This window comes from Triturus cristatus, chromosome 2_2, assembly GCF_964204655.1.
Source record: "Triturus cristatus chromosome 2_2, aTriCri1.1, whole genome shotgun sequence".
Lineage (NCBI taxonomy): Eukaryota > Metazoa > Chordata > Amphibia > Caudata > Salamandridae > Triturus > Triturus cristatus.
In genome coordinates, this window is record NC_140582.1 from 81,716,066 (window position 1) to 81,730,801 (window position 14,736).

The following is a 14,736-nucleotide window of genomic DNA, read 5'->3' on the forward strand; positions in this document are numbered from 1 at the left end:
GACCTATTTCTTTAATCGAAAGCAGTTGCAAGATTATGGGACGGGTAATACTGGAGAGACTGGAGACTTGGATCACAGAAAAAGGGAAGTTCTCCGCTGTCCAGTATGGCTTCAGGAAGGGCCTGGGCACTGTAGATCGGTGCCTTAACCTGCACCTGGTCATTGGCAAATACATCATGGCTAAGTCAGGGTCCTTATACCTGGGGGTTATGGACCGGACATCTGCCTTTGGGTGCAGAGGGGGAAATTGTGGGAGAAAGACTCCTTATGGGCATTGATCCCTCCATCGTCCATTTTTTAGCTGCAATGCATCAGGGTGTCACAGGTAGAGTACGCTACAGAGCAACTGGAGAGCTTACCCGACCCATAAAGATGGATTGTGGGGTCCGACAGGGATGCGTACTTGCTCCTTTCCTTTTCTGTTCATATATAAATGACTTAGAAAGCCACATCAGAATTGGAAACGTAGATGCACCAACAATAGGCCGCAGGACTTTACCAGCCCTGTTATATGCAGACGATTGCATCCTAATGTCGAGAACCGGGGTGGGTTTACAAAGGCTTTTAATTCGTTTTAATGAATTCATGAGCGATCTTGGGTGAAAAACAAATGTTGCCAAGTCACACGTCTTGGTAGCAGGAAAAGTTCCTTCTAAGATGAAAACTTTCTACATAAAGAATGAAATATTATGTCAGGTGCCAACTTTCTCTTATTTGGGCATTCTTTTTAACGAAAAAAACTCTTGGTCTCACCTAGTTAATGCCAGGATTGGTGGCTTTAATAAAAACATGGAGGACATTTTTAGATTCACAAAAAAATTTGGTTCTCGCCCCATAAAAGTAATTATTGATATTTATAAAGCACGAACATGCGCCGTTACATTATACGGCGCTGGAGTCTGGGGTTGCTCAAACACATTGGGCCTCCAAAGAGCCGAGAACTTAATGTTAAAACGTGTGCTGACATTACCTAAAAGAACCCCTGTCATTATGTGTCACAATGAATTAGGTGTTACACCATTATCCTTTCGTATGCAGTTAGCACCATTGATGCTTTGGCGTAGCATCTGGGTAAAAGAGGAACCAGTCCTGAATCGTGACATAATTTTAGATTGTTTAAAATTGGATTATGTAAAAAAAATTCCATGGCTCTCTTACTTGCAAGAACAATTGGAGAAGTTGGGATTGCAGGATTGTTTTAACAGTCCCGGAAATATATCTGCAATTCCTAAGGCCAGGCTTAAAAGTGATTTTCTTTTACTTCTGAAGCGTGAAAGAGATAGCCAAGAGATGGTAAAAAAAAAGGGTCGTTGAGCATTCACTGCTAATTAGCTCCCCACGAATTGAATCCTATCTTTCTTTTTATTTTAATCAAGCAAAGATGTTTTATCTTATCAGGTTCAGGATGGGTATTGCTCATTTACTGGTATTGTACCCATGTGATGCCAAATTAGAACTGTGTCCATGTAATTCAATTTCTGTACAAAGCACTTTGCACTTTATATTTTTTTGTAAATTGTATGTTAACCCCAGATGCACTTTTTTAAAACCATTATTAAGATTTTTAAATATTAGAAAGCGTCAACCTGCATTATGTCATCTACTTCTTTTAAATAATGAATTCACCTGTCTTATGGGCTATAAGTATAACTCCGCTGCAGTTCGACTTCGTAATGCTGTCGGAAAATGAATTCCTGGGTATTATTCAAATTGGTTAAAATCTTAATATGTGTATTATTGTTAAAATAATGTTGTATTTGTTCTTTTATGGCTGTAATTAAGCCGAATAAAGATTTTTGACTGACTGACTGACTGACATGCTTGAATCATTCCCAGTCATCGAAGTTGGAGTCCCACTACCATATCCAAGCAATCATATTAGTAGCATAGGGTACAATGGCACTAGGGCATTAATTTAGTAGCCTATCTATGACCTTTTTTAAAAAAGGACCACACATAGTCTACAACAAATCAGGCGACAGCACCCTCTAGAACAGGGGCCTCCAACCTTTTCTGTAGTGAGAGTTACTTCTGATCAGTGAAAATCGTCGTGAGCTACTAAAAACCAAGTAAAGCTCACATTTTTCCAAGAGACGCCCCATGCCCAGCTTCATTGACTTTAAGCCGAATTTCTTCGGGCCCATACTCAGAGTTGAACAAAATACTTTGAGTTTCTTAAAAACACTGATAGGAATGAGTTTGGATTTATGTTGTCACCGAGCTTCAAGGCCTTTCAATTAATAATCCAAGCCCTGGTTTCTAAAATATGTAAAATTGGCTGCCTAACACCCCTCTGTTCCAGTTTTAATGTTTCACTTATTATCTGATTAGCTATTTTTCTGGATCTCCAGGTTTAGATCCCACAATCGCAGAAAAAGGGGAAAAGGAGGTAGTAAAAATAGAATTCCACACTCTCTGGAAATACCACAAGGTTTTTAAAAAAAATGCCCTCATCCACTTGTAGTTGCATGCTTCATCACTGGGCGTGCTTTAACGTCCCTGCACAGACCAACGCCTGGGATGGAGCAAAGGGTAAGGGGGGGAGACAATACACACATTTATAGGGATCCACCGTGCAGAAAATCTTAAAACTACCTCAGGGGTGTCCCAGGTTCTTCTTTAATATTGGACCCCCTGGGCAGGTTTAAAATAAAAACCAGTGATGAATCGGGGATATTAGTGCCCCTTCATCCAATTTTCTGTTATCTGTCCACGATGCCATGAGCCACTGTATTAATAAATTCAACTATAATCTGACGCTTTGATGCTTGATAGAATGTTGGATTGAGTTCACATAACAATTTTAGAATACAACCCCCTCCCCCATTTGAAACATCGTATTAATCCTTGGATTCCTATGCCAAAGTAAAAATTAATATAATCGATGTAATGCTTATATTCCAATTCACCCTAGCAGCACCAGCTCATATAGATGCTGCTATTCATTTGATGCTTTATTTCAATGAAATCATTAAAATAATTCATTTGATATTCTATCTCAATGTAATCATTAAAATGAGGCAGAGTTTCACACCATTTTTAAAAAGAATGTTATATGTGCCCTGGAGTAAGTTCTGCTTACTAACTGAGCCGCCTCGCCTTTGCGGCTATAAGGTCAGGCAGGGGCACAGTAGGAGCTACCAGTGCTCCTAATAAGGCCAGGCCATGAAAGGGCTTACCAATCAATGTGCTTCATAGATGCTGCTATATATATATATTTTAAAAAGAGTCTGAAATGCGGCGTTATTTTAATGTAATCATTAAAATGAGGCAAGGTTTCACACCATTTTTTTAAACGTTTCTTGTGTCCTGGAGTAAGTTCTTCTTACTAACTGAGCCGCCTCACCTATGCCTAGGTCAGGCCAGGGCAGGGCCTCAGTATGAGTTTACAGCGCTACTAATAAGGCATGGACAGGAAAGGGCTTACTGATCAATGTGCTCCGCACGCTGCTCAAATACGTGTTGGCAGGCGGCAACGTGCAGGTGGCACAGGTCTCTATAGCAGGTCAATACTGCTTGTGCCACCTGCACGCTACCAGCCTTTCCTGCTGTGCACCCACAGATGTTGCGCAGGTTTAAAGGCTGTGAAAGACAGGTGGCACGGAGAGGAGGAAGAACGTCATGCTCTTCGCCCTGCCCCTGCTAAGCTCAGTTAAGCCAGTCTGAGCAGCTGGTTTTGGTAAGGGCGGGCCATGGGTTTAAAAAAAGGCCTAAAAACTAAAACAATAGAAAAGGGCTACAAAATCGAGATTGTGCCTCAAGCTACTCACGGGTTGTCGGTGAGCTACCGGTAGCTCGTGATCGACCGGTTGGAGACCCCTTCTCTAGAACCTTCCCCAAGGAAGCTAGTTCCCTCAGATTTTCTACCCTGCTTGGTGTGAGGGGAGTCTCCCTGAGCTCTGCTCAGTTTTTCTTCATATCCTCAAGAAACTTCTATTGAGGTCCCTTTTATATATTTCTTTATAAATATTCCCTTGGTACATTCTGACAAGCAAGGGATTATTCAGGCCATGTAACACCTGTGGCAATAAGAGACTTCCTATTGATGACCCTCATAAAAAGTGCATTTATTGTCTCTATCCCGACTACGCAATCAAAGACTGTAAAGTATGTCACACTTTCTCACAGAAGACACTCAAGGACAGAGAGGGAAGACTGTGGCTACAGAGGATTAACTCTAAAAACAATCCTTTGTCTGAGGAAGAGAGCGATGATTCTTTTACATCTGGCAAATCGCCAAAAAGGGATAGATTCTCTGATAAAGAGCCTTTTTAACACCCTAAAAAGGCCCTTATTAAAACCCACCATGAGACACCTGGTCATTCTAAGAAATATATTTCTAAATCCCTTCCATCGACGACAGGATCTACTCCTGCTGAAAAAATAAAGATTTCTGCATCTTTTATTCCGTCTACAACGACACCGCCGACTATGCTCTCGTCAACGTCATGAACGTTAACATCTACATTCACTACAGTGGCATTGCCATTATTAATACCATAGTCTCTGGTGTTGATGACCATAGTGACATGTAGATTGTTGACGACACTGAAGTGGATTCCATAGACGAAGCGTTCATATAAGCGCTTGTCTACATCGTCTATGATTAAGGATCCTGCTACGTCGATGAAGACTTCCATTTCGAAAGACATCTTAAAGAAAACACCGTAGGGGGAGCTCTCGTCAATGACAACACCGTTGACATTGTCGACGACAACCTCGTCGACTGCAGTTCAGTCAGAAAAACCTGTTTTGCCTGGAAAAACACAGAAATCCTCGTCGATGACTGATTTATTGTCGACAGAGGTCCATAATTTGTCATCCTCAGCACCTGTAACACCTCTGTTGCCAGTGTCACACCTTTCATATACTGACAAATCCAGTGTTGATGTGATTCTTCCAGATCACACATCACTAAGCAAAGTTTTGCCTTTTCCATCAGCTCTTCTACTGGAGGAAGAATCTGAAGATGAAAGTTTATTTAAAGCGGCTCATAGTCCGTGCACATTAGAAATTTCAGTTACTCCTCTATCAGCGTTACCACTGGTGGATCCCCCTGCACATGAACCTGATGCTTCGGAGGCTGATCAAGTGGAAGAAGAGGGAGAGAGCAGGGTGCGTACCTCCACTATTAATGAGTGGGATGACTAATAACTACACCATCTCCCCCAGTTGAACCTCCAGTGGATTATCCTCCGGACGATATTGGAGGTTTCCATAACATCATGGAAAGAGCGGCAAAACGTTTTCAATTGCGTTTCACTACCAAAACAGGCAGACTGTTATCTTTACGATTTTCAAGAACCAATTAAAAAATTCATACAGGCTGTTCCCATTATAGATTTTATATGGCAGGAAGGAGTTCGGCTAATGAAGAACCCTGCCACGCTGACAGCGGTTGGCACTTATGCCAAGGTTATTAATAAATACAAGGCACTGGATGATGCTCCTGCATGCCTTATTGGACAACCAAGACCAGATTGTGTCATCAGTCAAGCATGCCAGAGATGCTCTAGAAATCCTGCTGCCCCTATCACAACACCACCATATAGGGAAGGGCGTCACCAGGAAACATTTATTAGCATGGCAACATTTACAGTTGGAGCAGTAAATTCTCTGGCAGTTCTAGGGAGATTTGACTGCCAATTTGTGGCCAGATATGGCACAATTTATCAATTTACTGCCAGAGGGTGCTAAGCCTGACGCCAGGAAGATTCTCCTAGAATGTGAACGAGCTTCTTCGGAGATAAGACTGTGCCGTCAATATATCTTCTATAGGTTTCCGAGGACTGGCTGGAGAAGCTGTCCTCCTTAGGCAGGGCTTAATGAAAGCGACAACATTTGGTCCAGAAGTCCAAACGAAAATCCTGGACATGCCCTATGACGAGAAAGCATTGTTCGGAAAACACATTGAGGAAGCTGTGCAAACCATTAAAGCGGATACTGACACCGCCAAGTCCCTGGGAACATTGCAATTTCTCAAACAGCCCTTTCTAGGAGACAGAGGGAAAAAGTCATACTCTTACAGAGGAGGATTCCAAAATTATAGGCAACAATATCAGCCTTACCAAGGGCAATACAGGCTGCAATATGCACAGCAGTACAGAAACCCACCTGCAGCAGCATACAAGCAGCCAACTAGACGAAAATAGCCCACCAGAGGATGAGATGTTAATAGAAATCAATGATCTTTCCTTTCAGCCGGCTACCTTCCCCAAATCCAAGAAACATCTAGGAGGATGTATTTCTCATTATATTCACCAATGGTCCAGGATAACCTCACACAAGTGGGTCCTAGGCATCGTAGATCATGGGCATGCCCTCGAATTCGTTAGCGAACCGCTGAATGTGCCTCCAAAATGGATGTTTGCTCCCCATCTGAAACAGCTATTGAGGGAAGTCGCTACCATGTTGCAGAAAGGGATGAAAGAGAAGGTCCCGAAGTCTCAGTGGGCAAAGTGTTCTATTCCTGTTTCTTCTTTATCAGGAAAATATCAGGAGACTGGCACCCGGTCTTGGACCTTCGACAGTTGAACAAATACCTGAAAAAGCTGTCTTTTTGGATGGTCACCCTACAAGACATTTTACACTTTCTCAATCAGGTGGACTACATGACCGCTCTGGACCTTCAAGACACTATCTATCTATTTCACGTCCCAATCCTTCACAGCCATCAGAGATACTTTTGTTTCCAGGTAGTTGACACACACTTCCAGTTCAGAGTGCTCCCCTTTGGACTTCAATCAACCCCAATATTCACCAAGTGCATGGCCCCGTTGACAGCACGTCTGAGGCTAAGTGAAATTCAAGTCTTCCTGTATTTAGACTATTGGTCAATAAAAGCTCCAACATACCAACAGGCCACAGCAGACACTACACTATGCCTTTTGTTATTAAAAAAAATTGGGTCTCATACCAAATCCACAGAAGTCAACTCTTGACCTGAGAACCACATTAATGTTTCTAGGAGTTGTCTTGGGCACCCAGTCAGGCAAAGCTTTCGTCTCTCCAGAACGACAGGTCAAGATCAGGATACTGGCCCAAAAGCTTTGCAAAATAAAGTCAGTTTCTGTCCGACTGTACAAGTCGTTTCTGGGAATGTGCTCCTCCTGCATTCCTCTGATAGCAAACTGCAGACTTCATATGCGTCTTCTACAAGAACAGCTGGGCAAACAGTAGCTACAAATCCTGGACTCATTCAACGATGTGATACTCCTAACCACAACAATGATGAAAGCTATGCAATGGTGGGCAGTATCAGCCAATATTTCTCAAAGGATGACTATTCTCTCTCAAGAAACAGATCTCATCATCACCACGGATGCGTCCCTGGAGAGATGGGGCACTCACCTTCAAGAGGTCTCAGTCACTGGCAAATGAACAACCTCAGAAAAAAGGATGCTTATAAATCTTTTAGAACTGAAGACCATAGCTCTCGCTCTATTATCATTCCTTCCCAGAATTGCAGGCTCTTCGGCACTTATCCGTACGGACAATCCCACCAGCATGCACTACCTAAACAAACAAGGAGACCAAATCAGTTGCTCTATCTCAAGAGGAGCAAACGATTTGTAATTGGACCTTGCAACACAATGTATCATTGAGGGCAGAACATGTCCCAGGAGTATCCAATGTGCTAGCCGACACCACTTGTCACAAGTGGGAACTCAATCCTCTGGTTCGACAGGACATTTTACCTTCGGTGGAGCACACCGCAACTCGATCGTTTTGCAACAAAGATAAACAAGAAATGCCAATACTACGCAAGCGGAAATGCCTTTTTGATCTGATGGTCGAAAATATTTGCTTACGCTTTTCCCCCAATTTCTTTGATACCAAGGATTTTCAGGAAAATGAAGAGGTAACAATGCAATTCTGGTACATAGAACTTCTTCTCTCTGAACAACATCACATTCCTCTGACGCCTACTTTAACGTTACTATCCATGAACGAGGGCCAAGTACTTCATCTCGACCCGACTTCTCTTCACTTGTCGGCCTGGATCCTGATGACGTTGAGATCAGACCATTAGGTACCCCCAGAGACTGCAGAGAAATACTCTCTAAAGTGCGAGCAGACTCCATGAATAAGTCCTATCAAATTAAGTGGAAATGTTTCTGTATATGGTGTCAAGAAAAAGAATTACACCCATTCCTCACAACACTAGTACAGATCTTACCTTATCTCCTTCAGTTAGCCAAGTCTGGTCTTGCATATTCATCAATAAAAGTGCACTTCGCGGCAATCTCTCACTTTAGGAGATCAGGGAAATCATCTCTATGGTCTGCGAGATTAATTTAACATTTCCTCAAGGGACTCTTTAGAGCTTTTTTTTTGGCATCTCAACGTGGTATTGTCAGTTAATAAAAAGCCAGTTTGAACCAATTCATAAGACACAGTTGAAATATCTGTCATGGAAGACGGCTCTGCTATTAGCACTAACATCCGCAAAAAGAGTAAGTGAATAACAAGCATTCACTAAAAAACAACCATTCATGCAATTCAAGAGAGTCAAAGTGATCTTAAGGACTAACCCTAAATTCATACCAAAAGTACCTTCGGATTTCCATCTCAACGTAAATGTGAGCACCGCCCGCCACAATGTTGTGAATGGGGGATGCCACCGCCATGGTGGCGGTGGCTTCCTAATGGCCACAGCGGGACCGCCGCACCTCTGGCGGACGGTCCTGTTCACCATTACGGCCCCTAAGTTTGGTCCTTTTTTAAACAAGGTCATAGATAGGCTATTAAATTGATGGCCTAGGGCCATTGTACCCAATGCTACTATTATGATTGCTTGGATATGGTGCTGTGGGACTCCCACTTCGTCGGCAGAGATTGAATGAAGCATGTGAATCTATGAAAGATATCGATACTGAAGAACCACAGTTACAGGTAAGTACCTTATTTTCATCTTGCTCTTCTGCAGTTGTGCCTTTGAGCACTCAAAAGCAATAATTACTAGTTTTGTTCCAATCAAACCTTTCATCTGAATTGTATAATTGATGTTATTGTGTGTTTCTTTTGTAGGAGAAAGCCCTTGAGAGCAAATATGTTTTAGTGCTTGGCCTGGATGGAGCTGGGAAGAGCAGCATTCTTAATTCACTTGCTGCCAGCAGAGCCAAACACTGCACAATACCCACAGAAGGTTTGAATGCACTGTGCATTGCTACTGAAGACGCCAAATTGGAGTTTTTAGAACGTAAGTGGAGAAAATGTAATGTTGCTTTCAAGGGAAGATCACCATGCACTAAAGCCTCTAGTTATGAAAAAAGAGAACTATGTATGCTTGTAAATGCACCAAAGCCCTTTAATTTCACCCTGCGTTGTACTTCCTTCGATTCTACACCTGCCAGATATTTTATTGTTCGTACAAATAGATCCTAATTGGGGTTTCTTCAAGGCAACAATAGCTTGATTTTAGTTTTTGCAGGAAGCCCATCTTCTCTAGAATCTACAACTCTGACCAGCTTCGCTCTTGTCAGGGTCCGTGGTCTCTCAGTTCGATCACTTGCAATCGCATTCAGGCTTTGAACATCGTTGCCCCCTCTGTTTCCCCTCCTGTCCTCGCTCCGATCTGTCAGCAGGCTACTGTTTCCCCCGCACATTCTCCTCCCCTCCCCCTTGTCCCCCGTTGGCTGCCTCTGCCTTCCTCCTCAATACCCGTTCAGCAGGCAGGCATCAGCTGGAGCTCTACAATCTTCTGGACACCGAGCGCCCTGATTTCCTATGTCTGACGGAGACCTGGTTCTCCGCTGATTCCCAGCCTGATGTTCTATCTGCTCTCCCCGATCCGTATTACATACTTCGGGCTGATCGCCCTGATGGGAAAGCCGGTGGGGGCGTGGCATTGATTATCCGGTCCTCTCTTCAGTTCCAGCCCCTGCCCTTTCCTCTCATACCTAAAATTGACTTTGTCGTGGCCCGTTCGGTTAACCTGTCTTCTCCCCTCACTATAATCCTTGTATATCGCCCGCCTTACACAACGCCCCATTTTTTACCCGATTTACAGGAACTTCTAGCTACCCTTGTGGTCAATAATTCGTCAGTCCTCTTGTTGGGCGATTTTAATTATTGGCCTGGCGACCCTAGGGAAGATCACGCCTCCAAAGACTTCTCCGACACTCTCCGTTGTCTCAATTTCATTCCCCATATTCACGCCCCCACTCACGTTCATGGTCACATTCTTGACCAGATTTGGTCAGCCAATCGGGTCCTTTCTCCGACCACTATTCTCCCTTGCACTTGGTCAGATCATTCGCTCATTTCCTTTTCTATTGATTTAACAGTCATTGACAAGTCTCCCCTGCCCAAGAACGTCCTTGCTCGTAATTGGAATCGGCTTGACTTCAACTCCCTTCATTCTTCTCTGACTAAATCTGCTCCGGACCTATCAGCCCTTTTCCTCGATCTTCAAGTGGACGCCATTAACACCTGGCTCTCCACCTCTTGTGATCGGATTGCCCCGCTCAGGACGGTTAAAGCCTGCCGCCTCCATGAAGCCAACAAATGGTTCTCTAACGATCTTAAAATCCTCAAACTGGCTCTTCGCCAGTCAGAGCGCCAGTGGAGGCGCAACTACTGTCCCGCCCTGAGGGATCAATACCGGTCCCGCTTAACCAACTACAAGAGAGCGATCTTATCAGCCAAATCAGATTATTTCTCTGGTAAAATTTTATTAGCGGCCAACAAACCTAAGGAGATTTTCTCTATCGTCCACAACCTGGCCGCATCTGATAGTCAATCCCAACCTCACTCCTTCACATACTCTTTGTCTTTCTCTCAATGACTATTTCTTCGATAAGATCACCAATATCAAATTGAATATCCCACCACCATCCTCTCAACCTCACCCCTTTTCTCCTCCCCCTTTGACCTCTTCTCTCACCCATTTCCCCCCATCTCAAAAGAATCTTTTCTGACTTTGCTCATGAAGGTCAAATCGGGCTCTCGTGCCGACTGCGGACCAGCTCGCATCCTAAGAGAGCTTCTTGCTGGTTGCCCTGACCCCCCTTTGGTCCTTTTAAATTCATCTATTTCTCAGGGAATAGTGCCGTCTCAATTCAAATCAGCCACGGTCATCCCTATCTTAAAAAAACCTGGATCCGACCCTACCCTCCCCTCTAATTTTAGGCCTATCTCCCTGCTTCCGTATTTAGGCAAGATCCTTGAGAGCCACATTACCTCTTGCCTGTCTACATATATTGAGGATAACCATCTCTTGGCTTCCCACCAAGCTGGTTTCCGCCCGGTTCATTCGACCGAAACAGTGGTTCTCTCTGTCCTGGACGAGCTCAAGAATAAGGCGGACTCCAACTGCCCTCAAGCCTTGGTGCTTCTTGATCTTTCCGCCGCCTTTGACACGGTCGACCATTCCATCCTTCTCGATCGTGTCAGGGCGGCGGGCATCCAGGGCACCGCCTTTTCTTGGCTCGCGTCATTCCTCCAAGGCCGGTCGCAGGCTGTCCAGCTTTCTGGTTTCTCTGCCCCGCCGCGCACGGTGTCTTGCGGGGTCCCCCAGGGTTCCTCCCTTTCCCCTCTTCTTTTCAACCTTTATATCTACCCCCTCATTGCATCTTTGCTCAATTTGGAGGTCTCCGTATATAACTACGCGGATGACCTCCAGTTAATATTTGATCTTTCTTCCTCTCCCAATCCCCTTCTCAAATTTCAAACTACACTTGTTTTTATTTCTGACTGGATGAGTTTAAACCATCTTAAACTCAACCCGGATAAAACGGAGTTGATCCTGAGTGGTGGGACCTCTAGCCCTTGGTCCTCTGCCTTCTGGCCCCCCAGCCTTGGCTCCCCCCCGGCCCCTTCTGCCTCAGTCAGAACCCTTGGCATCAAAATCAGCCAGGACCTTTCCATGCGCCCTCAGATCAGCTCCGTTGTCTCTTCTTGCTTCCTATTCTTACGGATTATCTGCAAGATTTCTCGTTTCTTTTCCCTGGATGCCCTTAAAACTATTATTTTAGCCATGGCTCTCTCTCGTTTAGATTATGGCAACTGCCTCTATGTGGGTGTCACCGCCTACGAGCTGCGGCGCCTCCAGACCATCCAGAATCAGGCGGCTCGCCTTATCCACCAGCTCCCCAAATTTCATCACTCCTTCCCCCTCCTCAAATCCCTTCACTGGCTTCCCATTATGCATCGCACCCTTTTCAAAATAGGATGCATAGTTTTCATGGCCCGTGCCCGCACTGCCCCTCTCTTTATCAACTCCTTGGTCACTCCTTACATCCCCAGTCGCACACTTCGCTCCTCCAGCCAGGCTCTTCTCATCGTCCCCCGTTTCCGTAAGTCTAGAGCAGGTGGCACCAGGTTCTCTGTCCTTGCCCCCCGCTTCTGGAACGATCTTCCATTTTCTATTAGATCTATTGCCACCTACTCACATTTCAGGAAGGCACTCAAGACTCACCTGTTTACCCTAGCGTTTCCCTCTCACTGACCTTCCTCGCCCTCCCCTCTGCCCCGCGTAATCTATTAGCGCCAGGAAACCGCTTGGTCTCAGTGCGCTTTATAAGTATTTTCAACTTCAACTTCATCTGTAGCAAAAAGGATCAACACACACGGCTGGAAACTTTCACTGCATTTAATAAAAGCAATAGCCAGAGGAACGTCCTTTTTTCTCTTCCCACATACAAAAGGTTTGTGTACGCTGTAGTATACAGTCCAGGTAGCAGTGTGTGTTGAACATTGGAAATGATGATTGTGTAGTATTTTGATCAGCCTCGATTTTGCAGTATGATTTGTTTTCAGCATTGAGTAAAGATATAGGATGATAACATGCACAATCCTAAGTGTCCACATTTTTCTTTAAAGAGTGGTTATATTGTCTTGCGACCAGTAGTCCGGAATAGCTATGTTACCAAATAATTCCCTCTCCAGCTGCCACAAAATGACTGGAAAATTTAGGTCAGAATTTCTCATTTAATTTGGATTCGAATGGCATGATTAGCCACATTATGCAGAAATTTGATTACAGATTTAAGTACTAAAAATCCAATTTGATATGAAAGCCACAATTTACGCTCCTCATTAAGGTTTTCAAATGAGTGAATAAATATTTTTCTTTGTACAGCTTAGTCCCATTATTTTTAAGGATAAGCCTAACGCTCAGAACCTTCCAAAATAACCTTTTAATTCGCCTGAGATTGCTTATGCTGTTCAACCGTTATATTTTTCGCATTGTCTTCTCTAGTCCAATATGCTATCATGCTCCTGGCATATTGACTTTGTTCATATTCTTTGGGTATGTAACCGTATGATGCTGAGGGATTCTTTCTGCCCGTTAAGTTTTAATTTCACCAAAGGCAGCCTAACCCAAACTCCATAAAAAATGCGTTGAAAAAGAGTAAGAGAGAAGAAATTGGGAGGGAAAAAAGATAAAGAAGGATGATTTAAGAGAAAATATGCCACATAGCCGTTAAACCTGTAAAGAAGAATGATCAGTGAAACTGTTGTAGTACACATCAATGATGAGACTTTCCAGTTCATTTCTTCCATTTTTGTTTGTGTAGATTCTCCAAATGTCTTAACTTGCCTTGTTTTCCTCGTTTGAACGATATTTTTGTACGATCGTTCACCTTGATACATCAATTGACATAGTAATGCTTGCTAATCACAGCAAGGATACTGGCCTTATGGCGGCCAAAGAATTTGGACAAAAAAAACAAATTAATTTGAGGGGCTTTGATACGAACTGCCTGGACACATTCCATCTGCACTGGCCTATTTTTTCATTATTCCTTATTGAACCGTTCTGCACCTTTTATAAATTGCACTCATTACACAAATTAACATAACTTATCCTAACCGTTGATGATGATTGAGGACATGGCCTCACTGTGTTTTTATCTCTTGTATTTTACAAATCTTCATTTTAAATCTTCTTGTATTATGTGTCTTTTCCATTCTTTTATGATTTTTAACGAAATCAAATAAAAGTATTATTGAAGAAGTAGTACTGGCCTTATGTGCTTTATTCCTGGATCTGAAATATGAACAACATTCAGGTTGTTTGTATTCCTTCTTAAGACTTTCTTTAGCGCATTTATTTGTGTAGTTTGTTTAAAACTGGACTTGGATAGGAGGAGGGCAGAGCTGGCTGGGGTCTTGAGTAGATGTTCCTTCTCATAAGCTGACTTGGATCAGTTTTTCTATTTCCCCCATTCGGTGTTTGGAGGATCATCAAAGGCCAGCTAAAGACACTGTTTGACATCGGTGATATCTCTGCGCATTACGTAGTCCTGTGTCTATTATTGTATTTCACTTCCAACAACAGTAACAAGTTGCTAACTGCTGCAATACAAGGTGACCGAAGATGGTGCTACTCTGTTCTCTATATGCCTGATGTGCGAGCTCCATTCAGAGGTGGGAGGGTGGATGTTGTGACTGCAGTGTTCGGTTTAATAATTGAGGGCAGGGGGGTAGGTGCTGATGACGGGGAGAAATGTACTTTTAACTTGAATAGCCCCATTGCACTTCCATCCCACTGATGTGGCTGTAGGAGACTTCACTAGATGGAATGCCAATTGGGCTTTAGGGATTGTACTGTTTTAGAGTACTCTCTCAGGTGTCTCTATGACATAACTGTGGAAAATCCCTACACATTCGTTACGTTTTCGGGCCTTTATTATACCCTTGTTTTCTAATCTAGGCACACTGCCTTGACTGCTGTCTTATATCTACAATAGATGTGAGCAGAGTTGCTTACCTACTAAAGCTAAAAAA

The 14,736-nt window shown here is 43.5% G+C and overlaps 1 protein-coding gene across 2 annotated transcripts in view; it reads left to right on the forward strand.

Moving 5' to 3' along the window:
- ARL9 (ARF like GTPase 9) overlaps positions 1 to 14,736 on the forward strand; it is a 327,970-nt gene that overhangs the window by 129,455 nt on the left and 183,779 nt on the right. For both annotated transcript variants that reach the window (XR_014978069.1, XM_085641077.1), the window contains exon 2: positions 9,031 to 9,202. Coding sequence is in view for 1 of the 2 variants with exons in the window: in XM_085641077.1 (XP_085497203.1) it covers positions 9,031 to 9,202 (172 nt within the window). In the remaining variant the exon portion in view is untranslated. The remainder of the gene's footprint in view (positions 1 to 9,030; positions 9,203 to 14,736) is intronic.